The 27,995-nt window shown below is 43.3% G+C and overlaps 1 protein-coding gene across 1 annotated transcript; it reads right to left on the bottom strand.

Annotated features, from left to right (window-relative positions):
- Positions 1-420: 420 nt before the first annotated feature.
- On the bottom strand, positions 421-19,112 carry LOC148887986 (uncharacterized). Its single transcript, XM_089013234.1, has 2 exons — positions 18,688-19,112; positions 421-2,407 (listed from the first exon to the last, which is right to left on the bottom strand). The coding sequence occupies exons 1-2, from the start codon at positions 18,812-18,814 to the stop codon at positions 1,272-1,274; spliced, it is 1,263 nt and encodes a 420-aa protein (XP_088869360.1). The 5' UTR covers positions 18,815-19,112; the 3' UTR covers positions 421-1,271.
- Positions 19,113-27,995: the final 8,883 nt, after the last annotated feature.

Below are 27,995 nucleotides of genomic sequence, written 5' to 3'. Positions count from 1 at the left end.
CTGCACGGCGCCGACTGCAAGGCGAGCAGGGCTCGAGCTCCGGTGTCATCCCGATAGTCTGCAATGTTGTTGTAACACAATGCCGGGGGTAAACGCCCTTCACTCCAGTGATCACCGATTAGAGTCCCGGCCAGATTGTGATACTGAGCCTGCATAAACTGGAACCCCTCCTTGATCCAGTCACAGGATTCGGACACTGTGAACTTTAATGGCTGCCCGGGCGGATGGCGTGCCGGCGGGTATATCTTGCTCAAGTCCCGAATTATTTAAAAAGGCATTGAGAAGTTCCTCCTCGGCGAATACGAAACAAAAAAAACAAAACAAAACAAAGTGTGGCTCGGTGTCGTGCGTAAAATGTCGGTCAGTCCGTCAGATGGTGGTGGTGGACCCCAAAAAAGCAGGCAAGAGGGAGGAGCAGGATGTATTTGACAAATTGTATTCAATAAATTAAGCTGGAACAAAATCTCAAACATAGTCATCAGACCAAAAAGGTCAAAATTAGCAAGCACAAAAAACATGACAAGATGAAACAAACCTGACAGGGTGAACCAAACAATGAACTATACAGTATATAGTCATTTTTTCAACACTTTATACATGGTCGTTTTTTTTCGGCTAAAATCGCCTGACTATACATGGTCCCTTTTTTTCAGCAATTTTTTTGAAGGATCACATCCAATCAAAGACGATTAAACACATTTCACAACATGTGGGGTGCTGTACAGTCAACGATGATACAGGGGAAAAAAAACTACATTTAATAACCATAACTAAAATCCGGGGAAAAAAAAAACAATGTTCCCAAGGGGAAAAAAGAATGTAAATAAATTACAATCAGCCTGATAGAGCCTGCTCGGATCAATTTCTCCCCAGTGTCGGTTCTTGAGTGTCTTTTGAGGAGTCCCTTCACAGAAAATCTTTGGCCACAAGCAGAGAAGGAAGAGGGTTTCTCGCCAGTGTGGATTATTGTGTGGTAATTACAGTAAATGGCTCTTCTGAGAGAATTCTTTGCCACAAACTGGCCAGGCTAAAGGTTTCTCAGCAGTGCGTATTATTGTGTGGCTAATTAAATTGCCTTTGTTCGCGAATCCTTTGCCACAAAGTTGCCAGGAAAAAGGTTTCTCAGCAGCACAGATTATTGTGTGGCTAATTAAATTGCCCTTCTGCGAGAATCCTTTGCAACAAACTGGGCAGGCAAAAGCTTTCTCACCGGTGTGGATTCTCATGTGCACTTTTAAGTGATGCTTCCTTAAGAATCTCTGATCACATTCTTAACAGGCAAAATATTTCTCAGCAGTGTGGATTCTTGTGTGGCTATTTAAATGGCCTTTTTGAGAGAATCCTTTGCCACAAACTGAACAGGAAAAAGGTTTCTCACCAGTGTGGATTCTTGTGTGGCTATTTAAATGGCCCTTCTGAGAGAATCCTTTGCCACAAACTGAACAGCAAAAAGGTTTTTCACCAGTGTGGGTTCTTGTGTGGCTATTTAAAAAGCCCCTCTGAGAGAATCCTTTGCCACAATCTGGACAGGAAAAAGGTTTCTCACCAGTGTGAATTCTTGTGTGGATAATCAACTGCCCCTTCCGAGAGAATCCTTTACCACAAACTGGGCAGAGAAAAGGTTTCTCACCAGTGTGGGTACTTGTGTGGCGAATTAAAATGCCCTTGTTAGAGAATGCTTTGCCACAATCTGAACAGGAAAAAGGTTTCTCACCAGTGTGGATTCTAGTGTGGGTATTTAAAGAGCCCTTGTGAGAGAATCTTTGGCCACAATCTGAACAAGAAAACGGTTTCTCACCAGTGTGGGTTCTTGTGTGGCTATTTAAACAGCTTTTCTGAAAGAATCCCTTGCCACAAATGGAACAGGAAAAAGGGTACTCATCGGTGTGGGTTCTTGTGTGGCGAATTAAAATGCCCTTGTGAGAGAATCCTTTGCCACAAACTGAACAGGAAAAAGGTTTCTCACCAGTGTGGGTTCTTGTGTGGCTATTTAAAGAGCCCTTCTGAGAGAATATTTGCCCACACACTAAGCAGGGAAAAGGTTGCTCACCAGTGTGGGTTCTTGTGTGGCTAATTAAATTGCCCTTCCGAGAGAATCCTTTGCCACAAACTGAGCAGGCAAAATGTTTCTCACCAGTGTGGGTTCTCACATGCTTTTTCAAATTACTCTGATCAGTAAACGTTTTGCCACACAGAGAAGATTTGCGGGGTTTGTTGTCAGTGTGATATGTCAGATCACCATCAGACTCTTCATCTTGATCATCACCGTTTGATGATCTGTTGTCATCATTTTTGGTGCAACAGTGCTCTGGCTCCTCAATTTTAATGTCGCGGGCTTCCTCTTCTTCCTCTTGAAAGTGAGAGGGCTCTGCATTCAGCCGCGCAGGACAAGCATCTTTGCTGATGTCTGCATGACACAAAAGGACAGACACACGTGCAATTATGGTGAAAGTTACTCAGAGGTAAATTAGTTCAGATTACAGCATCACATTCGTGGTGAAATTCAAAAGACTGACGCCGGCGTAGAAAAATTGCCTTGCCTGCATGTAAAGCTGTTTTCGTCCTAGTACGTCTGGATGTGCTGGTCCAAACTGTTCAAACAAGCCTCCGGTGAGCATGCAAAAGTTTTTTGCGTGTGTGAAGGCTCATGGATCTTTTGGTCAAATTTCTTCGTGCACATGGTGCAGCCAAAGGGATTGTGAAAGACACTAGGAAATTAAATGTATTATTATTCTCTACTGTGTGTGTTCACTTGTGCTTCATCAGGTTGATCTTGCGGGAAAATCTCTGCCACTCATAGGAGAGAGCGAGAGAGAGAGCGTGAGCGAGAGAGAGGGACTAACTCACAGCAGTGTATGCTCCTTTTGGTCTATAGTCAGGTATCGCGAATCGAACAAGCAAATATGAGTTGCTCATATAATTACAAAAGCCACCTGATGTCAGATCCGGTTTTGTCAGAAACAAAAGTCCTGATGTCGCACCAGTTTCGATACTATTCTATAAACATGTGATGAGAGCTTTGTGCCTTTGCACTCGTGATTTCCTACAAGCATTAACAAGCAAAACAAGCAAATAAGCATTGTATGTTACTTATTTGAGCGCGTGTGCACAAAAAAACAACACACAAAGCCACACGAGTAAAATTAGGAATGAGCAGATTTCAAGGGAGAATTGGATTAAAAATTTGTCAGACAGAGACCTCTAAAACATAGAAAAGGCTGAACTAACCAAAGGTTTAAATTTCTCAGTGACTCCTAAAACGATACCTACAATAGACTACATCACAGCTACTGAATCGGCCATTAGAAACAACAAACTTTCGTAAGCAGAGGCAGAGGATCTAGTCATAAAAATATCAGCCCTTCTCAGTAGTGCCAAAGCACCTCTGTCCAACATAACATTAGAAGAGCGAAAGGCGTTAACTACTCGACAAAAATATAAAAATATTACTATTTTGCCAGCAGACAAGGGTAGGTGTACAGTGCTACTCAACACATCGGATTATGAAGACAAAATAAATAGGTTAATCAGTGATTCTAGCAATTATGAGCAACTAAAAAGGGACCCTTCCAAAAGATACAAGAAAGAAATTACAGCCTGTGTCCAAAAGGAAAACTAAGAGACAAACATGTATTTTAGATCATTCCCGGGAGAGGCTACGCCATGTATCTATGGACTTGGTCCATAGATACATTGGACTCCCAAAAATACATAAAGAAGGGTTGCCCCTCAGACCCATTTGTAGCATTTACTCCTCCATACAATGTAGCCAAAATATTTAAAAACTCTCATCTCCGTTGGTTGGTAACACAAAACATCACATAGAGCAGTTTTTCAACCTTTTTCAAGCCAAGGCACATTTCTTCCGTTGAAATTATCTCGGGGCACACCCCAAGCTGAAAATGTGGGGAAAAAAAGTATTAACTGTTAATGTATGATTTTTTTTCAAAATTTTTTATTATATTATTAATAATTTACAATATATCAGCCACAGCATACACAAAACACATAATGTGCAACACAATATGACAGGTCATAACATATTGTTAATAACAATTAAAAAAAATATATATATAACAATATGTTATATTGGTAATATAAGCTTTTTTTTTTAAACGTTGAATAATGATGTTATATTATAACATAGGATTTAACTAAACACAAAGAAAAAAGTATTTTATAATCTTTCATATTTATATTTACTCGGTGTGAAACTTGGGCCTGTTTGGACGAACAGAGAGCTGATATCCTGGCCGGGATGGATGAAAGACACACACGAAGCTCTTCCTCCACAGCTCTCAGTCTTTTTCTGTCTTTTGTTTTTACTGCAGTCAGGCTTGAAAAGCCTACCTCACACAGATATGTTGCGGAAAATGGGAGCAATGTCAAAATAGCTTTGTTAGCCAGCATGGAGAACTCCTTGGCAGCTGCCAACCAAAAACTGTCCAAAGGTAGATCAGCAAAGGTTAGCTTGAGGCCACGATCTTGTCTCAGTTCAGTTAGTTCCTCCTGCTCCTGTAAAGACATGTTTATTCCAACAGCTGATGCTGAGCTGAATGGGTCCCTAACCCAGCCAAGGTGCTCCGTGGAGGCTGAAGAGAAATAAAATATCATCGTCTTCTCAAGAGTTTTCAGATGTTTCACTATTAACTCATAGTGCAGTAGTATTGACATCTTGCCATTTATTGGTGAGTGGGAAGATTTCAAGATTGTCCCTTTCCACATGTTGCTGCCAGAGGTGCACCTTTGAACGAAAACCATTTATTTTATCTGAACTTGTAAGCAGATTTTCATTTCGACCTTGCATTCGTGTGTTCAGTTCATTGAGATGATGAAAAATATCTGCCAGGTATGCCAGCCTTGCACACCACTCATCACTTGCAAGCAGCTTTGCATAATCGGACCCCTCATTCGTCAGAAACACGCATGGGCCAGCACCTTGCCGCGTGACAACCATCGGACCTCTGTATGGAAAAGCAAGGCTTTATGCTCCGCTCCCATTTTCTCACACAAAGCCGCAAATATGCGACTTTTTACAGGTCTTGACTTCACAAAGTTTATCATGCGCACAGCATCATCCAACACAGGAAGGAGGTCTGCTGGTACAGTCTTGACTACGAGGGCTTCGCGGTGTAAAAAACAGTGTGTAATGATCACGTCTGGGTTTATTTCCCTCACTCTGCTTACAAAGCCTTTGGTGCGGCCGACCATGGCTGCAGCTCCATCAGTGCACACACTCACGCAGTCATCCCATTTTAGTCCCCCTTTTCCAGATATTCTGATGTGACCCGAAAAATTTCCTCCTCTGTTGTTTTTTCTGGCAAAGCCTAGCAAAATAGGAAGTTTTCTCTGATTGCGTCTCCATCCACAAAACGCACATTGGCCAGGAGTTGAGCATGTCCACTTATATCAGTAGACTCATCAAGTTGCAAGGCATATTTATTACTGATACAGGTCTTGTCCAAAACCACACTTTCGATGTCTGCAGACATCTCATTAATACGTCTGGAGATTGTGTTATCTGAGAGAGGGACCTTGGCTATTTCTTTAGCTGCTTCGGGTCCGCGCATCTCATTTACAATGGCTTTGCAGGACGGGAGTATCAATTGCTCTGCCACAGTGTGGGACTTTTTTGATTTAGCCACAAGTTCAGCGACGTGGTAGCTAGCTTTAAGGGCTCTCTCGTTTACTTTTGTGGTTTTTCTCATGAAAATTGCCTGTTTCCCCGTTTGCTCACGCAGGCGAACAAAGTATTCCATATTTTTATTTTGGACTGAGGCGTGTTTCATTTGGAGATGGAGTTTAAGCTTACTTGGGACCATAGCGCTGTTGGAGAGCTTTTCATCACAGACCAAGCACAATGGAGTCGGTGCCGCTGCATCTCCGGTAAAAGTAAATCCAAATAAAACATAGCTTTCGTTGTCTTGCCTCGCGCCAGAAACTTTGCTCGACGTCACTGTCTTTACTTTTTTTGACCTCCATCCATACTAGGGCCTTCATTTGGGTCCGGGTTTTGTCCAGGGTCCACTTCTGAGTCAGCATTTTGCCTCTTCAAAAACCTCTCCATCACTTTCACTGTCGTCCCGCTAGCCACAATCTGCACTTGCCGCGCTATCCATGCGTCACTAATTCGCTTGTCTCAAAGCGAATTAGTGACGCACAACTATCCACTGTTGCCACCTGCTGGTATGGAAGAATACTACATGATTACTCTGCCAGGCGCTAGACTGCACAGGCACACAAATCGGATAATTTCCCGCGGCACACCTGACAATATATCGCGGCACAGTGGTGTGCCGCGGCACACTGGTTGAAAGACACTGCATTAAAGGGACAACTCATATTAGACGCTTTGGAGAGAAAGTCAGAGAAGCCAGACTGAGATGGTTTGGACATGTCCAGAGGAGAGAGACCGACCATATCGGGAGAAGGATGCTGAATCTTGAACTGCCCGGCAAGAGACCGAGAGGAAGACCGAAGATGAGGTTTATGGATGTGGTCAAAGAGGACATGAAGGTAGCTGGTGTGAGAGAAGAGGATGCACAAAACGGGGAAAGATGGAGGACATTGATTCGCTGTGGCGACCCCTGAAGGGACAAGCCGAAAGGAAAAGAAGACACACACACACATATATATATACACATATACATATATATATATATATATATACACACATATATATACACACATATATATACACATATATATATATATACACACATATATACACATATATATATATATATATATATACACACATATATACATATACATATACACATATATACACACACACATATATACATATACATATACATATATATATATACACATATATACACACATTTATATATACACACACACACATTATATATATATATATATATATATATATATAATATATACATATATATAATATCGATGAGAAGGTTTCTTCAGCCGTCATCTGTACAAAAGTGAAGGTTTCGGACGTTTCGCCTCCTATCCAAGAGGCTTCGTCAGCGGACTAAAGTCTGACTGGTCGTATCGGCCCCATTTATATATCCCTAATGTCCAGACATGGTGGCGCCGGACACAGCTATGATAGGTCCCTACTCTCAGGTTGGGGGGGGGCAGGGGAACCCTCCCTGTGGCCCCACTGATTGTTTCTAGGAACCTATCATAGCTGTGTCCGGCGCCACCATGTCTGGACATTAGGGATATATAAATGGGGCCGATACGACCAGTATCGGCCCAGGGCTTTTCCTCCGATGATTGTCCCTCTTCCAGCAGCTCATCCTCTGTTCCCCATTGTCTGAGACATTCTCTGAGCACACCATCCGTTGGAGCCTTCTCTTTGATGTATTCATTGAGTTTGGATGTTTCATCCTGGACAGTGGCGCTCACACTCACTAGTCCCGGCCTCCTTCCTTACGGCTTGTGTACAGTCTCAGGGTGCTGGACTTGGGATGGAACCCTCCATGCACGGTGAGGAGTTTTCGGGTCTTAACATCCGTGGTCTGGATCTCTTCCTTTGGCCACCTTATTATTCCTGCAGGGTATCTGATCACTGGCAGGGCATAGCTGTTTATTGCCTGGGTCTTGTTCTTGCCATTGATCTGGCTTCTGAGGACTTGCCTCACCCGCTGGAGGTATTTGGTCGTAGCCGCTTTCCTTGTTGCTCGTTCGAGGTTGCCATTGGCCTGTGGTATACCAAGGTACTTGTAGCTGTTTTCAATGTCTGCTATTGTTCCTTCAGGGAGTGAAACCCCTTCAGTGTGGACTACCATGCCCCTCTTAGTCACCATCCGGCTACATTTCTCCAGCCTGAATGACAACCTGATGTCACTGCTGTAGATCGTGGTTGTGTGAATCAGGGAGTCCATGTCCCTTTCGCTCTTAGCATACAGCTTTATGTCATCCATGTAGAGGAGGTGACTGAATGTAGCTCCATTTCTGAGGCGGTATCCATAGCCTGTCTTGGCGATTATCTGGCTGAGGGGGTTCAGTCCTATGCAGAACAGTAGTGGGAGAGTGCATCACCTTGGTATATGCCACATTTGATGGACGCTTGCGTTAGTGGCTTGCCATTGGCTTCAAGTGTGGTTTCCCACATCCTCATTGAGTTTCCAACGAAGGCTCTCAGGATCCTGTTGACCTTATACAACTCCAAGCATTCAGTGATCCATGTGTGTGGCATCGAGTCATATGCTTTCTTGTAATCAATCCAGGCTGTGCACAGGTTGGTATGTCGGGACCTGCAGTCTTGTGCGACTGTTGTCTCAACCAGCAGCTGATGTTTGGCACCTCTAGTATCTCTCCCAATGCCTTTCTGTGCTTTGCACATGTATTGATCCATGTGTCCACTTATCTTAGCCGCAATGATGCCTGACATGAGATTCCATGTTGTGGAGAGACAGGTTATTGGCCGATAGTTGGAAGGAACTGCACCCTTTGAGGAATCCTTCATGATCAGGATTGTTCGCCCTTTGGTTAGCCATCCTGGGTGAGTCCCATCCATCAGCAACTGGTTCATTTGTGCTGCTAGGCGCTCGTGGAGTGCTGTGAGTTTCTTTAGCCAGTAGGTGTGGACCAAATCCGGGCCTGGTGCCGTCCAGTTTTTCATACCTGAGACTCTTTCTTCTGTCTGCCGCTGTGATGGTAACTGGCTTCTGTTCAGGGAGGTTGCTGTGCTCCTCTTTCAGAGTCACCAGCCATTGTGCACTGCTGTTATGTGCGACCTCCTTCTCCCATATGCCTTTCCAGTATCTTTCAGTTTCCAGCCTTGGAAACTCTGCTGTTAGAAGCCTGCCACTGAGCGTACACTTTCACAGGTTTTGTTGCGAACAGCCTGTTTATTCTTCTGGCCTCATTCTCTTTCGTGTACCTCTTTAGGCGACTGGACAATACCTGGAGCGTATGTTTGGCAGTTTCGAGTGCTTCAGGTATTTTTATCTGCATGTACCTCTTGGGTATTGGCCTTTTATTCACACCTCTCTGGGTCTCCGTCAACTGAGACTTTATCTATGGACTGAGTCCATAGATACATGGCGTAGCCTCGCCCGGGAATGATCTAAAATACATTTGTTTGTCTATATGTTTTTCTTTCTCGAACTTTTGGAGACATTCTATGTTCGACGATCGATTTTTTTAATCGTCCCATTCGTTCTTTCCACTAATCTTGCACTCTGTGGATGATATGCACAGTGGTTCTTTAATATAATACCTAAATGTTCGGAAATTTTGGTTATCACGTCATTAACAAAATGTGGCCCATTATCACTGCAAATTAATCTTGGTATGCCATGTTCTGGAATAATATGTTTGCATAATGCTTTTAGCAACGGATAATGCGTCAGATTTCTTTGAAGGCACAATTTCCACCCATTTGGTGAATGAATCAATTAGCACCAAATAGTATTTATAAGAACTACAGTAAAGTCTCGTTATATCGATATTCAAGGGAGTCCGAAAAAATATCGATATAACCGGGACTATCGATATATCCGACCCTGTTTACATGTAATTTTCTCCGTGCGTGCATAGAAATAGTATAGATATAACCGGGACTATCGATATATCCGATATCGATATAACGAGACTTTACTGTACTTGTGCTTAGTTCAATGAAATCCATGTGGACCACTTCAAAGGGGTGTGACCCCTGTGGAAATTTATATCCAAGCCAACTATCCAACCTGGTCACTCCCAAAGAAAACCTCAACATCTTCAGCTCTGCTACCTCCAGCTCTGCTTCCTGTCTTTTCTTCAGTGGCAGTGCCTCCAGTCCAAACATCATGGCTGGTCTCACCACTGTTTTATACAATTTTCCTTTCATCCTAGTTGAAACCCTTCTATCACACATCACAACTGATATTTTTCTCCAGCCGGTCTAGACACGCTTCTTCACCTCTTTTCCACACTCTCCATTACTCTAGACCAGGGGTGTCAAACTCATTTCGCATTGCGTGCCACATACGGCCTAGGGAGATGTCAAGTGGGCCGGACCATTAAAATTATACCATACTCTGCTAAAAAATAGCAAAAATATCATGTATTTCCTTTGTTTTGGTGTAAAGAAGCACAAGAACATTGGGAAAATATTGACATTTAATGAACTATCCTTTGACAAAACATTTCATGTAACACCTCATATTATAGAGACAAAGATGCAATTTACTTTTATCATTCACAAATATGCATTGCAACTGATCCCACTGATTGTACAAAGGCACAAAACTTTAATTGGTACTGAAAAATATAGTAATGCACTTTAAGATTAAATGGGACTTTTAAAGAGAGGGAATTTTTAAACCACTTACATATACGCATATAAAATCTAAAGGTAATCCCTGCGTACACTTTACAAACTAAGGAGAGTGCTTTTAAATGTGTAATGAAGAAAGTGTTCACCTGTCCTGTAAATCTGTAAACTTCGTACATGAAACATACATACACATACAATACATACTGAACATTTATGGAGTTGTATGAACAGTAGAACTCCATCACAGAACTTTTGTTTTGAAGCTGCTGACTAACATTAAAGTGTGGTATGGCAGGCTGTGGGTAATGTTGCTGTCGCTGAGAAATTTGTCAAACTGACGATGGTTGAGACCTCTGGACCGGATGAAATTTACAGTGCGAACAACCACATCCATGACGCGGTCCATTTTCAGCGACTTGCAACACAATGCCTCCTGGTGCAAAATACAGTGAAATGTCCAGAAACGATTTCCTCCATTAAGGGCTTGTACGTTGTCTTTGAACTTTGTCGCGACACCTGCTCTCTTTCCGACCATGAATGACGCGCCGTCTGTAGCCAGGCTGACAGCGCGGGACCGGTCCACTCCAATACAGCAACGACAGAGCCGAAAATGTCCTCGGCTGTTGTGGTGTCCATCATTGGCACCAACTCAAGAAACTCCAGTAACAGTCAATGTCTCATCAACTCCTCGAATAAATATGGCCAGTTGGGCCACGTCTGTGATGTCAGTGCTCTCGTTAATTGCCACGGAAAATGCAATAAATCCTCTCTGCTATAGTATTCCTCGTTGGGCTAATATTGGCAAAAGCTTGTCGCTTCTCGGAACATACAAGTCCAGCCGCCTTCATCATGCATCGTTTAACAAAGTCACCGTCGAAATACGGCTTCGATGCTAATGCTATTTCGCTAGCAATTAGATAGCTGGCTTTTACTGCTGCTTCACTGACTTCTCGGCTCCGGATGAAAGTTGACTGCTGTTTCCTCAGACCCGCCATCAATTCGTTAATCTTTTCTCTTCTCAGTTGTCCTTGCAACCCGTCATATTTTTCACTGTGATGAGTCTCGTAGTGGCGTTGAATATTATATTCCTTCAATACGAAACTTGTTGCAAACACACCAAGCACAAAGGTTTTCCGTGCATCTCTGTAAATAAATAGGACGTGGTCCATTTTTCTTTGAAAATTCTACACTCCTTATCTACTTTTCTACGTTTGGATAACGACATTTTGGCTAATGAGGGTGTAGCGGAGAGGTAGAGACCAAGGTATTAACGTCGCAACAAGCAGCAGATGGCGCATTGACACGGTCTGCTGTTTTCAGTCTGTCTCAGTGATGCAGCGTGTCTTCTACTCTGATGGAACGAGTGCGCCCCTTAGAGGATAATCCATGAATTGCAGCGAAATAAAAATATCAATTCCATGTCTTTTATGCATTTTTCCACTTTCAAATTATCCTGCAGGCCTGATCGAACCTCCTTGGGAGCCGGTTCCGGCCCGCGGGCCGTATGTTTGACACCCCTGCTCTAGACAGTTGACCCCAAGTACTTAAAATCCTCCACCTTCTTTATCTCTTCTCCCTGTAGTATTACACTTGCACTTGGATCCCTCTCATTCACACACATATTCCGTCTTGCTGCGACTGATCTTCATTCCTCTCCTTTCCAGGGCATATCTCCACATCTCTAGTTTCTCTGCCACCTGTTCCCTGTTCTCGCTACAGATCACAAAGTCATCTGCAAACATCATGGTCCAAGGAGATTCTTGTCTAACATCGTCTGTCAGCCTGTCCATCACCATAGCAAATCAGAAGGGGCTCAGAGCTGACCCCTGGTGGAGTCCCAACTCCACCTTGAATTCCTCCGTCACACTGACAGCACACCTCACAACTGTTTTACAGTCATGATACATGTCTTGCACCGCTCTGACATACTTTTCTGTCACTCCAGACTTCCTCATGCAATACCACAGCTCTTCTCTGGGCACCCTGTCATACGCTTTCTCCAGATCTACAAAGACACAATGCAATTCCTTCTGACCTTCTCTGTACTTCTCTATCAGCATTCTTAAAGCAAACACTGCATCTGTCGTACTCTTTTTTTTTTTGCATGAAGCCATACTGCTGCTCACAAATGTTCACTTCTGCTCTTAGTCTCGCTTCAACTACTCTTTCCCAGAGTTTCATTGTATGGCTCATCAACTTTATTCCTGTGTAGTTAATAAAACTCTGCACATCACCTTTGTTCTTAAAAATGGGCATGAGAACACTTCTCCATTCTTCAGGCATCTGTTTACCATCTAAGATCTTTTTGAATAACCCAGTCAGGAACACCACCGCCACCTCTCCAAGACACTTCCATACCTCGATTGGTAAATCATCAGGCTGAGTGCCTTTCCCCCTTCATCCTCTTCAGCGCCCTCCTCACTTCATCCTTGCTAATGTTTGCTACGTCTTGGTCCATAACAGTCATGTCTTCTACTCTTTGTTCCTTCTCATTTTCCTCATTCATCAATTCTTCAAAGTACTCTTTCCATCTTGCCATTACACTACTGGCACCTGGTAAAACATTGGCATCTCTATCCTTAATCACCCGAACTTGCTGCAGGTCCTTACCATCTTTGTCTCTCTGTCTCGCCGGCCTGCAAAGATCAGTCTCGCCTTCCTTGCTGTCCAGCCGAGCATACAAATCATCATAGGCCTCGTTTGGCCATTGCCACCTTTACTTTAACCGTGCGCTGCATCTCCTTGTACTGCTGTCTGTCCGTCCACTCAGTGTCCCACTTCTTTGCTAACCGCTTTCTCTGTATAGACTCCTGCACCTCCCCATCCCACCACCAAGTCTCCTTATCTACCTTTCTTCCACTTGATACACCAAGTACTTTCCGACCTGTGTCTCCCATTAGGTTCGCTGCAGTTTGCCAGTCATCTGGAAGAACCTCTTGCCCACCCAGTGCTTGTCTTACCTCCTTCCTAAATGTCACTCTTCCTTTTTCAAATTCCACCATTTTGTCCTCACTTCAGCCTTTGGTTTCTTCATCTTCCTTACTGCCAGCGTCATCCTACACACCATCAACCTATGCTGTCTGGCTACACTCACCAACCACTACTTTGCAGTCACTGATTTCCTTTAGATGGCGCCGTTGACACAAAATGTAGTCTGTGTGTTGGGGTAATTCGCTATACAAACATCTATAAACATCGCTTTCTAATCTTTGTTTACATTTTGGACTTCCTGATACATCATATCCTGCCTTCCCTTACATGATGTCGCATCTACATTAGGTCACACCCTGTGCGCCATATATATATGTTCTCCTAGTTCTTCTCTCTCTCTCGCCCATGCTCCCTCCTTAGCCGAGACCACGATGTCTCCGCAGTAATAATATACCAGTGCTGTTTTTGAATGGGAGGAATGTCCGTGCCATTCGACTGTCATCGCTGGACACCAAAGGGGCCATTGTGCTTTTTTGCGCCTGTAATGGGCAGCATCTTCACAGCCCCGCTTTGTTCAGTGGAAAGGTCGGTTGCTGTTGGACAATGCGGCTGGATGAATGCATGGCTTGAGGAGCCCGCGATAAGAAGAAAGGAGCGTCAGCGCAAAGCGCTGATGCGTATGTGGAACTGTCGCGGCTTGGAATTGAAGCGGATTTATGTGGGACAGGAGATGTGAGACAATCTCTTTTCGTCAATGGATGCCACAGCTGCGTGTTTGCTTTCAACATTTAGCTTGTAGTTGACACACATTCCACCATGATGTCGCTGATCCACTGGTGAAGAGATGCTTTGATCCTCTCCTCTTTCATCTGGAACTGCTTCGTGTAACAAAGAGGGTACAGAAAGTGCTTAAGAATGAATGACTCTCTGTGTCTTTATGTTGTCACATTGTCTCTGTGCTGTCATGTTATTTGTTATTTAGTTTTTTTTTTGTTCTTTTGACTTCAAGATGGCACCGCAAGAGTGGCTGCCTTTCCAGCAGCTCCTGTATTGTTTTTCTACTTTGGATTGGATTTGCCTTTATTAGTCTCACAGTGGAGAAATTTACATTTCACAGCAGCAAAGTGATGAAAGGAATGAAAGTAGAAAAACAACTACACATATATACACACACATATATACATATATATACATACATATACACATATATATATATACACACACACATATATATACACACACACAGACACATATACGTATATACACACACATAGATGTATATACACACATACATATGTGTATATATATATATATATATATATATATATATATATATATATTCGTAAGTTGAGGTCTCACTGTATATACAGTAAAGTCTCGTTATATCGATATTCAAGGGAGTCCGAAAAAATATCGATATAACCGGGACTATCGATATATCCGATCCTGCGCCGAACTGCATTAAACAAAAGCCGCCAAAAGAGGGCAGCCAAGCGCCATATAAGAAACGGAGCTGGCCATTAGCTCCCTTTTTTTGGGGGTGAGAGATGTTCCCCCAATGTTGCCTCAAAATGGCACATATAATTCTTTAATGATTGTAAACATGTATGCTTTAATCTTCAGAACTACAGTGTATTTGAAACATATTCATAACTGGATGTGTAACAAGAAAGCATATTATCCGAATCTGAAGCCATTGTTTGGATTCACAAGCAATGCAAGACGTCTTGGCGTGAAGTCATTTTTATTTGCATTTGAATAAAAAGTGACATCGGCTGTCCTTTAATACACAGTATGGAATGTTAATAATTTTCAAAATCATTGCGCTTCAGCAGACAAAACAAGAAACATTGTTGCAAAAAACGATTGCATTCATATACAGTACAGTGGGCATGTACATAACACAACAGGGAAACTGCAACGCTTACATCTTACTGTATTATGTAAACAATTTAAAAAAGTCATCAATCTTCTTCTGCTTCCCATTTTTACCTTTTAACACAAACACTTCAATCTCGTCTGCTACACACGAGCTAGCGTCTGAAAATGAAAATGGCTCTGCTACACGGGTGCTGGGCACGTAACCAAGTCATCTGACCAAGTCGACCAATGGCGCGACTGATGGCGTGACACGTAACCAAGACACGTGACCAAGTTGACCAATGGCGCGACCGATGGCGTGTCACGTGACAAAGTCACACGGCCAAGTCGACCAATAGCGCGACCGATGGCGGCTCATGTGACCAAGTCGACCAATGGCGCGACCGATGGCGGCTCACGTAACAAGACACGTGACCAAGTTGACCAATGGCGCGACGGATATATCGATATAAACAACAAAAATGGCCGGCGGGGGATGAAAAGGAGCACCGTAATAACCGGGTATCGTACTAAACGGTACTAATTATACATAAAAAGACGAGAAATGTGCAAGGGAAATGAAAATAGTATCGTAATAAGCGGTACTATCGATATAACCGATAACGATATAACGAGACTTTACTGTATATATATATATATATATATATGTATATGTGTATAAATACACAGTGAGACAACACCTTATCTTACGAACGTCAAATTTATGAAAATTAAACCTTATAATAAGCACTATTTTCATAATACACACCCACCACGGCTGGTCCATCAAGCACACGACCTTCGGATCTGGCGGAGTGATCTTCGGCGGAAGCACACGACCGAACAGCGCTCCAGCCGGCGCTACTTTCCACACCCCTCTCATTCAATGCACACGTCGATCGCCTACTTGGAGCTTTTTGCTGATAATTTTACGATGATAGGACCGAAAAAAAACCACCACAAGCTCGTGTTCCGCCCAAGAAGACACAAAATAAAATCACCGTCGCTGAGAAGAAGGAGAAAATTGAAAAACACGAACGAGGTGAGCGTTAGTGTAATTTAGTGGCCGAGCACGGCTATGCTAAGTCAACCATTGCTACCATTCTCCGGAACAGGAAAGCCATCAAAGGTGCGTCTGTTGCAAAAGATGTTTTCGTGCCCTCAAAGCGACGGTCTCAGGCAATCGAAGAAGTTGAAAAACTTCTGTTAATTTGGATTAACGAAAAGCAGCCAACCGGCAACAGCGTGAGTAAAACTATTTTATGCAAGAAAGCACGGCTAATTCACGCCGATATCGCCATGCGCCAACCTGGAAGTTTGCCGCTTATTGAGGATTTTAAAGCTAGTAACGAAAGCTAGAACATCTGAGGAGGAGATGGCTGCAGCATTAAGTGAGCTCATAAAGGCAATGTTGGCAAAGTGGAATGATGTGCAGGCTTTTACCGAACAGTTCCATCCAGAAAAGACTGAGGCTATGACAATCATCAACATGAACAATAATGTGATGCCTCAGCTTCGTAAGACCTTACAAGTCAGAAAACAACAGGTGTCAAGAGGTTTTTAATCAGCAAAAATGATGAGGAGTCTGCAAAGAAAAAACAAGAGAAGCCACACCAAAGGTTAAGTTACCAACAGTCCTTATGGAAGGTGACTCTCCTTCCATAAGCCATCAACGACCATCAAAAAGGTAAATAAAACTTTATTTTACAATTTATTTCTTTAATTAGAGTCCTCATGTAATGTGCCTCTCTCTCCAAACAGCAATTCCCTTTGAGCTTCGACCTCCAATGCCATTCCATCAAGCCATCAATGACCATCACAAATGTAAATAAAGTGACTTTATGATACTATGCAGTGTATTTCCTTCATTACAATACAATAGCACATTTATTATACATAGAATAAGGTATGTTGTGTGTAGTTTTAAGGCTTATTTAGTTGAAAATTATATTTTACGGAAACCCGGGAACGGATTATTCCCATTGTAATGGTTTCCTATGGGAATTTTTTTTTAGATACACACTTTTCGCCTTACACACTCTGTCTGGGAACCAATTAAGTTCGTAAGTTGAGGTCTGTCTCTCTCTCTCTCTCTATCTATATCTCTCTCTCTCTCTATCTCTCTATATATATATATATATATATATATATATATATATATATATATATATATATATATATATATATATATATATATATATATATATATACAGTAAAGTCTCATTATATCGATATCGGTTATATCGATAGTACCGCTTATTACGATACTATTTTCATTTCCCTTGCACATTTCTAGTCTTTTTATGTATAATTAGTACCGTTTAGTACGATACCCGGTTATTACGATAATCCGGTTATTACGGTGCTCCTTTTCATCCCCCGCCGGCCAATTTTATTGTTTATATCGATATATCCGTCGCGCCATTGGTCAACTTGGTCACGTGTCTTGTTACGTGAGCCGCCATCGGCCGCGCCATTGGTCGACTTGGTCACATGAGCCGCCATCGGTCACGCTATTGGTCGACTTGGCCGTGTGACTTTGTCACGTGACACGCCATCGGTCGCGCCATTGGTCAACTTGGTCACGTGTCTTGGTTACGTGTCACGCCATCAGTCGGGCCATTGGTCGACTTGGTCAGGTGACTTGGTTACGTGCCCAGCACCCGTGTAGCAGACCCATTTTCAGACGCTAGCTCGTGTGTAGCAGACGAGATTGAAGTGTTTGTGTTAAAAGGTAAAAATGGGAAGCAGAAGAAGATTGATGACTTTTTTAAATTGCATACATAATACAGTAAGATGTAAGCGTTGCAGTTTCCCTGTTGTGTTATGTACATGCCCACTGTACTGTATATGAATGCAATCGTTTTTTGCAACAATGTTTCTTGTTTTGTCTGCTGAAGCGCGATGATTTTGAAAATTATTAACATTCCATACTGTGTATTAAAGGACAGCCGATGTCACTTTTTATTCAAATGCAAATAAAAATTACTTCACGCCAAGACGTCTTGCATTGCTTGTGAATCCAAACAATGGCTTCAGATTCGGATAATATGCTTTCTTGTTACACATCCAGTTATATGTTTCAAATACACTGTAGTTCTGAAGATTAAAGCATACATGTTTACAATTATTAAATAATTATATGTGCCATTTTGAGGCAACATTGGGAGAACATCTCTCACCCAAAAAAAAAGGGAGCTAATGGCCAGCTCCGTTTCTTATATGGCGCTTGGCTGCCCTCTTTTGGCGGCTTTTGTTTAATGCAGTTCGGCCCAGGATCGGATATATCGATAGTCCCGCTTATATCGATATTTTTTCGGACTCCCTTGAATATCGATATAACGAGACTTTACTGTATATAGGGCCAAAACTACCAGCAAATTTTTGTTCGCTGACGAAGCCTCTTTGATAAGAAGCGAAACGTCCGACACCTTCAAAGAAGTACAGATGACGGCTGAAGAAACCTTCTCATCGATTGACCACTCCTGTACGACTGAGAGCTTCCACAGACGCTTTGTGCCTTTGCACTTGTGATTTCCTACAGCCATTGTATGTTACTTACTTGAGCGTGTGTGCACTGTGTAAAAAAAAAACCACGAAGCCTGTTCAAAAACATTTGATAAAGAGCGAGACGAACAGTAAGGGCCAACCTAATCTGTTAAGAACAGTTCTTGGCTGCATCCTCCAAATGGCGTCCAGCAGTTGACGTTGTCCCTTGTGGTCCTCTTTTTCTTCACAAAGGTCCTTCTCGTCGTCTGGTGTCCTTCTTGCGTACATTTTTTACACGACAGTTACAAAATGTTTCGCTTACGTTCTACGCGGAGCGATGCGTTGAGCACTAGGCCCACTTTGTTAGCGGCTAGCAAACTCGGCGAAGCTAAACGAGGCTTAGAAAGTCCAACCTACACCAAGACGACTTTAATCGGACACAAGCTTCAACGAAAGATGTTTTGACCGAGTAAGATAGTGGTGAGCGCTCCGAGTGGACGTTTTGAACACGTTGCCGACAAATTCAGGAGAATTTGGTTAGCGGATGTCGACCGCGTTCCTGGGCGCAGTCAAAGCTTGCGCCAAGTCTGTCAGTTATGAATACTCTGTATACCGGAAATCTGTCCATAGTGCCGTTCACCACCTTCGAAATAAAAGTATACTAAACCGGAAGCGGTTTGGGTATATGTTTCAAAATAATTGAAGGAACGACGCGTTCACCCAGACAGAATGAAAACGGTCTCAGAATACCACAAAGGAGAAGAGACAGAAAAAAACTAAACACAAACGCTCAATCAAAAATTAAAATTTTACATTGTGGCCGTTGAGGAAGGAGCACACACGACTAAATGTAGACACGGCTAACAGGTGGATCTGGTTCCAACATAGAAATTGCAGTAAAATATTCTTAACATGAACACGCTCACTGCTGTGCACCTGCTGGGTGAGATGCCTGGTCCTCGTGCCCGCCACCCAGGACCACAGAAGGAAAGTCAAGGTGGAAACTTTGCTAGGGGCTTGACCAGCCTGCCACAACGACTACGCAGTCCTTCATTCGGTGGTGCAGGTGACCTGGGGCGGTAAAATGTCCTCGCCTGCAACTAAATGAGCTGGTTTGAGTCTGTCTCATGAAATGACCTCCCTTAGCCCACCCATATCGAGCACAAAACTCTTTTCACCGTGTTCGAGCACTCTAAATGGGCGATCGTACGGCGGCTGGATGGGAGAGGGGTGGGCATCGTGACGCATGGAAGACAAATCGGGCTGATCTCAGAGCAGACAGAACAAATACTTTGAGGACACAATGGTGAAATGGTGCTGGAGTCAGGGGCTCTCCTGGCAAAAATGGGAAAGAAGGTGCACCCGAAGCTTCTGGCAGAAATTCACCAGGAATGCTGTGCTTCCATTTGAAACAGAGTCCTAATGTCCTCGCGAGTAAATTTAATGTTGATGTCTACCGAGTTGAAGTGATCTGTGAAGGATTGAATTTCTTGTTTTTTAATAATGACAAAAGTGTCATCCACATATCTAACCACTTACTACTTACTACTTACTACTAATACTTACTTTTCGATTCTAACCAACCTCTACAACACAAACTAGGAGTTATCAGAACCCTCCAGCAGAGGTCTAAACTAATACAGTGATACCTCGGTTCTCGACTATAATTCGTTCCAGGACCCTGGATGTGTCCTGGATGTGTAACAAGAAAGCATATTCTCCGATTCTCCGAATCTGTACTGTTTTTTCAAACCATGTCTTACCCAAAAGCCGCCAGCAGAGGGAGGCAAACTCCATGGAAAAATGGAGCCGGGGGCGAGACATACTCACCCTCCTTTTCTTGTTCGAGCATCATTTGATAGTCAGGACTGGATTGCTTCTGGACCATGGCCTGTATAGTGTGCTCACACATAGATCGAATTAGAGGAATGCAACAACATCCGCAAAATACAAACATTGCACATACAACGATCAAAGTTATTATAATAGAGAGGGCTACATTCTTCCATTTGCCAAACCATGCTTCTAAAAAATCTGTTAAAGGATTATGAATACCAGATTGCTCCTTAAGTCGTTTATTAAAGGTCCGTAGACCATCTAATGCCCTGGTAAGACGGTCCTCAGGCGCAGTATTATTGGGAATAAATGTGCAACACTGATCGCTGAAAATAGCACACACACCTCCTTTTTCAGCGAGAACCATATCCACAGCTATTCTATTTTGGAATGCCATGAGGGAAGTAGCTTTTAACTGTTCGTGAACTGCCAGAGATCCTTATCCCGTGTGGTTACCTAATTTTTGCACATTATAATGAATAAAATTGATGCGGTCAACATTTTTGTTCGGAGTGATCCACAAAAAATACTTTTGAATCCAGAAGCCACTTGATCCGTGAATTTATATTCGTTTGGAACACCTCTGGGTACTCCAATTGCATCAATATACGTAGGGTCATCACCCCATGGTTTGTAATTGCGCTTCTTTCTAGATAGAGGGGAAATGGATAATAACATTCGGGCTGTAAGGGAAAGATCTGCTGCGGCTACGGGGACTACCTGGACTGGCATTAGCAGGGATAGCAGAGCACACAAACTGGATGCATTTTTTGAAGACGGTCATAAAGTGAGTCCGTTCCATACCAAATCCATACATCTGCGCGAGCCAGTGGAGATGTGGTGGAAATATTTACCGAGTGCAAAAGCCAGGAAGAGTTCATTCTTCCTATCAAAATTCCTGTGCCTAATAGTGGAAAACATGTAAAATTTCCTGGAGCCACCTGTTTATTGAACACTGGTTTGTTTTTTGTTTGTTTAGCCAGGAGATACATGCTATCAAATCAAGAGCAATTGTCTTTCAAAACCGTATAATTTAGAAATCCTCTGAGCAATGGTCGAGAAGCAAGACAAGCAACACAGTCCAAGGGTATCATAGATGCGGATTGTTGTACCATTAGCAGCCAATTATTATTTGTTCCTGACACTTTGGTGGTGACCAGAAAGCAATCATCCACAGTTTTGGGTGCTGGACGTATTTTTATCTGGCTCCTTTCTCTGGAGGCCGGCCCCGGTCGTAATAGAGACGGGGAAACTGTTTGATTGTTGTGGGTCAGATTGAAGGCCGTGATGTTGGGACAAAAGTGAAAACTACCGCAGGGGTCTTCGCCTATTTTATACACGCAAATTTCGAGGGAATGACACGCGGACTTTTTGGATGACTCAGGGCGCAATGGTAACCATGCAGTGTGTTGTGGGGACTTGGGATTGGCCTCTAATGGATGCCCCATGGTATTGATAACTAAAACTAGGACTCCTTCATGAGTCAATTTTGCTGATCTGATGCGAGATTTCCACACTTGAGCTTCCTTTGTCCACCCGTATGTGGATTCGTCCCAATCACTATTGCGTAATTCATGGATTACCGATCCCCAATCCCTTGTGTACACATTGATGTCTAGGTACATTTCATATTCGCTCCATGCAGTTACCGAGTATCCTCCTACTTGTAACGATCCTAATAATAGCACCGTTGGTTCTACCGCGAGTCCGTAACATACATAAATTTGATCTGTGGGGGTATTGGGGTTATCACATGGGTTTGCGATATCCTCCATTTGTTGTTTGTCACTTGGTCAAGCTAATGGGGCTAATCCGGGGCCTCCTGCAATGAAGTTTGGTGATTTTTTTCCCATAATTTCCGGATGTTCTCACACACCAATTTCCGTTGGGCTGTCACCTCCTCATACGTGATGTTGGATCCCGTTGAAGTCTTACCAGTATAGCACCCTTTCACCCGATTCCAATGATGCCCCAGACACCTCCTGAGAACCTTCAGTGTTTCTTGCCCATTCAGCTGATAAGAAGCACACAACTCCTCAAAATTCTCAGTCCAACTTTCCGCATTCTCGACAAAATCACCTCATCCTTTGCACGCTTCAGCTACGTCACAGTCACACCAAGGCCGATAAACCAAAATAGTTTGGTCATGCAGGCCTGAAGCATGCGGATTAGCCACTTGGACAAGCGGAAAAGCTTCACAATCGCTTTCATCATTCATCTTAATATTATGCAATTCTTCAAGTGGATACAATTGTTCAGAACAATTTGCTTTGCTCCTTGTACGCGAAGAAACACAATCAGTATCACCAGCAATCTGATCTGCAAAGTCAGGTTGTAATGGCCGTAAGGGGGTCATGAGCGCTCCATGCTGCTGGTCTGCCCAAGTCACAGTTGGAGTCATCACCGGGGCGGCTATCCGCTCCCTCGGGGTGGAGCAATTGACTTCCCTCTTCACAGACGCGAAGGTGGAGGAGGAGGAGGGCTTAGGCGTCTCCCCCAGAGCAGATAAGGAGGGGGGTTTAGCTGTCTGTTCACCCCAGGCTTCGCGCTCAGGGCAGCACACAGCCCCTGCCCCAGGCTTCCCATGGGGGTGTTCTGCAGTTTGAAACAATGGCTTCTTTCTATCTGCCACGAGCCCCGTTTTTTTACTGGGACGTACAACATATGAAGCAATAGTTTAATCGTCAGAGCTCACTTTGGAAGTCATCGTGACCATAGCTTTCTCCTCTTTTTTTAATCCGTTTTACCTCTAGCTCATGCTCTCTAATCCGTGCTTGTGCAAGCCATTTTTCACAAGCCAAAATCTCATCACGAATCTTTTGGAGAGGTCTGCCAACCGCAGATGCCTCCTGAAGCTTCAAAGGAAACATAATCTCTTTCAATGGCTGAACTTGCAAATCACCAGAAAATTCACCGCGCTGCATCCACTTCTTACAGTAAAGTTCACATCCTGGGAACTTTTTAGTCATGAATTCAATATCCCGGTGAATTGGAGCTTTCTTTGAAAAGATTGCACCCATTTTCTCAAATCCCGCAATTCACCAACAATATGCTCTTTACCAGTAAGGCACACAGTGTTAACTCAAACACAAAGAAGACACCCGCTGTGTCAAGTCTCCAGCCACGAGATGCACTCACATACACACACACAATGAATGCACTTACACACACACACACACACACACACACACACACGCACACATGCATGCCCTCACACGCACACGCGCGCACACACTCACTAACGGCTCAAATGACTCCCTTGCCCCCACCTTTCTTTGTTCAAGATCTTTGTGAGACAAATAAACTTTTGTAGTTCACCACTTTAGCACAGATCAACCAAAATGAATGCATTAATATCACAGCGAACCCATGATCGATTGCAGCTGCATTTAAACACATAACGTCTGGATCAAAATTAAAAAATCTTTCAATTTTCCAAGTTCTTCTCCAGCCCTGGCGCTCAATGAATTCCAGGAGTCCACCTCTTGCGAATATTATTATTAGAATTCTAGCGGTTTTACACTACTTTCGCCGGCGGCGCGGAAAAACCAGACATCTCGATCCGTGTATAAGCATCGATCAGTCGCCCGCATAGTACGTTTATGCGCCCTAAACATGCAATAACATAATATGTACTAAGCTTAACATGGAATAACATAATATGTTTACTAATCTAAGCATGAAATAAGGTAATATATTTACTAATTTGCATAAGCACTCTATCACAGTCGGTGGCTTTTTAGGTGATCAATTACCTGACATGCTTTGGCGGGTACTTCCGCCTTCATCAGAGTGTCGCGGATGTTGTTGTGACGCGCCTTTTGCATTTATTTGGCCATGTTGGGCATTGTTCAGGATAAACATTAAAATGAGTTGATCAGTGTGGGTAGTGTTTTGCTTTCAAGAGATAGATAAGAGTACAAAGAAGTAGTGTAGTTGCCGTTTGGAGACATGTGTTTGAGGCATGAGGAGATAAGGATGGCGGATGGCGGTTAAGGGGGGCCGCTGACCCTCACACACAAAGGAGGTGAAATACGACAACATGACCAACGCTGACTGGGCAGACACAACTTGAGATGTTTCCGCCCCACTCCACCGAGAGGTCAAAGGAACTAAATCAGAGGACGTCACCACAGAGCGGATAATGAAAGGGACCCTATGAAAAGTTGATGTCTTTGTTTGAGCCAAATTTGAAGATGCATGTAGTACCCTTTAAATCTGGGCTCCTCAGTCTTTGTCTTTTGTCTCTCTCTCTTACTGATTTTGAGGATACATCAATATTTTCTGTGTCAGGGAGCTGAGACCCACAATTAGATCAAATTGTTAGGAATAAATTAACTTTGAGTAACTTGCCGGCTTTTTCAGCCGTCCGTAATATCAATCGTCTCCACCCCTCTCACCGCTGCTATCCTTATCCACAGTCTTGTCACCCCCGTATGGACGATTGGAACTCACTTCTTTTCGGTGTCAATCAAAAATTTTCTCCATAAACTCCAACAAGTCCAAAAATCCTGAGCCCGGATCATCACTAAAACCCCCTCCTTTCATCACATCACCCCTGTCCTCCAGCAGCTCCACTGGCTCCCTGTTAAACTTCACATTGAATTCAAAATACTTATGTTTACATTCAAAGTCATCCATAACCTTGCCCCCCTATCTGTCTGACCGGCTTCAAATCTCCGTTCCCTCTCGGTCCCTCAGATCCTCATCCTCCCTTCACCTGTATGTGCCTTCTGCCCATCTCACCACGATGGGGTGCAGAGATTTCAGCCGCTCTGCTCCCAAACTCTGGAATTCACTTCCACCCAACATTTGTAATATTGACTCCCTTCCTACTTTCAAATCCCAACTCAACCCATCTGTTTAAAATAGCATTCATGTTCTAGTAGTTCAATCAGCTATTTTATTATGTATCTTTTTATTTATGGTTTTATTGTTCTGTGTATTGTTTTTTGATTGTAAAGTGTCCTTGCATGTTCAGAAATTAAATGCATTATTATTACCGTTGTCGTTGTTGATGATGACGTTATTATTATTATTATTATTATTATTATTATTATTATTGATGAAAAGGTTTCTTCAGCCGTCATCTGTACTTTTTTTTGAAGGTGTCAGACGTTTCGCTTCTTATCCAAGATGCTTCTTCATATCCAAGATGCTTCTTCAGCGAATTGTGTCTTACTGGTAGTATCGGCCCTATATATATATATCCCTAAACATAGCGGCGCCGGACACTGCTATGACAGGTCCCTAACCTCAGGTTGGGGAGAGCAGAGGACCACTCCCTGGAGCTTCAAAGGAAACATAATCTCTTTCAATGGCTGAACTTGCAAAGCACCAGAAAATTCACCGCACTGCATCCACTTCTTACAGTAAAGTTCACATCCTGGGAACTTTTTAGTCATGAATTCAATATCCCGGTGAATTGGAGCTTTCTTTGAAAAGATTGCACCCATTTTCTCAAATCCCGCAATTCACCAACAATATGCTCTTTACCAGTAAGGCACACAGTGTTAACTCAAACACAAAGAAGACACCCGCTGTGTCAAGTCTCAGGCCACGAGATGCACTCACATACACACACAATGAATGCACTTACACACTCACACACACACACACACACACACACACACACACACACACACACACACACACACACACACACACACACACACACGCACACGTGCATGCCCTCACACGCACACGCGCGCACACACTCACTAACGGCTCAAATGACTCCCTTGCCCCCACCTTTCTTTGTTCAAGATCTTTGTGAGACAAATAAACTTTTGTAGTTCACCACTTTAGCACAGATCAACCAAAATGAATGCATTAATATCACTGAGAACCCATGATCGATTGCAGCTGCATTTAAACACATAACGTCTGGATCAAAATTAAAAAATCTTTCAATTTTCCAAGTTCTTCTCCAGCCCTGGCGCTCAATGAATTCCAGGAGTCCACCTCTTGCGAATATTATTATTAGAATTCTAGCGGTTTTACACTACTTTCGCCGGCGGCGCGGAAAAACCAGACATCTCGATCCGTGTATAAGCATCGATCAGTCGCCCGCATAGTACGTTTATGCGCCTTGGGCCCGACCTTATGGAGACCCACCGTGGTCAGAATCATCAGAAACAGACCCAGAATCAGAACCAGTATCAGAATCAGATGACAATATCCAAAAAGTCGTGATACCAGCCCTCAGATACGTGGATTAACATGAATAGGATACCCTCTGGCCATAAAAGTATCCCACAATACATTCAAACAATGGCTGCTGCGTGCTAGCGCGTCACCCACCTTGCGAATTTCGTCGAACACGTCGAACAGTCAGTCAGAATGCCGAGGAGCCCCACCGGGCCGACTTCTCTTTCGGCTCTCGTCTTCCCAGTTAACGAGCAGGTGTCGTTGAGGGAACGATACCCCCGTCTCTTGCGGAGAATTCACAAGCAGATGCCACCAGGAGCAGAAAGCTCCCGTCTCTCGTCAACAGAGGCACGCAGGCGAGCACTCCTCAACCGCTCCGGGACCGACTGTTTGGCTCGGGTCTTTCGGCACCAATTTATGTTCGGTCCTAATTCCTGTTTCTCATCTGGTTCGGAGTTCAACAAAGTTTTATGATGAAATACCAGCGGGGACGATAGATGGTGAACAGAAAAAAACTACTTTATTCTCATAAAACAAAAGGAGCACATCTCTCGTCGGAGCGGGAAGCCAAGAACAACGAAGCCCGCCTCCTCAACTAGTTTAAACTCACACACCAACGATCTGTTGTCCAATCAGCTACGGACAAGTATTGGAAGTCACACAGCAGCGATCTGTCATCCAATCAGCTACGGACAAGTATTGGAAGTCACATTAGACTGAGAGTTGATGCTTGTTACATTCTGCTTTCGCAACTATTCAACTAATAAGCTTCATAAATCCATGTAAACTAAACTAAACATGCAATAACATAATATGTACTAAGCTTAACATGGAATAACATAATATGTTTACTAATCTAAGCATGAAATAAGGTAATATATTTACTAATTTGCATAAGCACTCTATCACAGTCGGTGGCTTTTTAGGTGATCAATTACCTGACATGCTTTGGCGGGTACTTCCGCCTTCATCAGAGTGTCGCGGATGTTGTTGTGACGCGCCTTTTGCATTTATTTGGCCATGTTGGGCATTGTTCAGGATAAACATTAAAATGAGTTGATCAGTGTGGGTAGTGTTTTGCTTTCAAGAGATAGATAAGAGTACAAAGAAGTAGTGTAGTTGCCGTTTGGAGACATGTGTTTGAGGCATGAGGAGATAAGGATGGCGGATGGCGGTTAAGGGGGGCCGCTGACCCTCACACACAAAGGAGGTGAAATACGACAACATGACCAACGCTGACTGGGCAGACACAACTTGAGATGTTTCCGCCCCACTCCACCGAGAGGTCAAAGGAACTAAATCAGAGGACGTCACCACAGAGCGGATAATGAAAGGGACCCTATGAAAAGTTGATGTCTTTGTTTGAGCCAAATTTGAAGATGCATGTAGTACCCTTTAAATCTGGGCTCCTCAGTCTTTGTCTTTTGTCTCTCTCTCTTACTGATTTTGAGGATACATCAATATTTTCTGTGTCAGGGAGCTG

Source organism: Hippocampus bargibanti, linkage group LG14, assembly GCF_051943395.1.
Source record: "Hippocampus bargibanti isolate YZ-2025 linkage group LG14, ASM5194339v1, whole genome shotgun sequence".
NCBI lineage: Eukaryota > Metazoa > Chordata > Actinopteri > Syngnathiformes > Syngnathidae > Hippocampus > Hippocampus bargibanti.
This window is presented reverse-complemented; position numbering and strand designations above follow the sequence as displayed.

Coding starts and splice junctions, on each gene's coding strand:
- LOC148887986 (XM_089013234.1), bottom strand. CDS start 18,814: ATGTACGCAAGAAGGACACCAGACGACGAGAAGGACCTTTGTGAAGAA. Junction 2,408..18,687: donor AACTGTTCTTAACAGATTAG/GTTGGCCCTTAC, acceptor TGTGTCATGCAG/ACATCAGCAAAGATGCTTGT.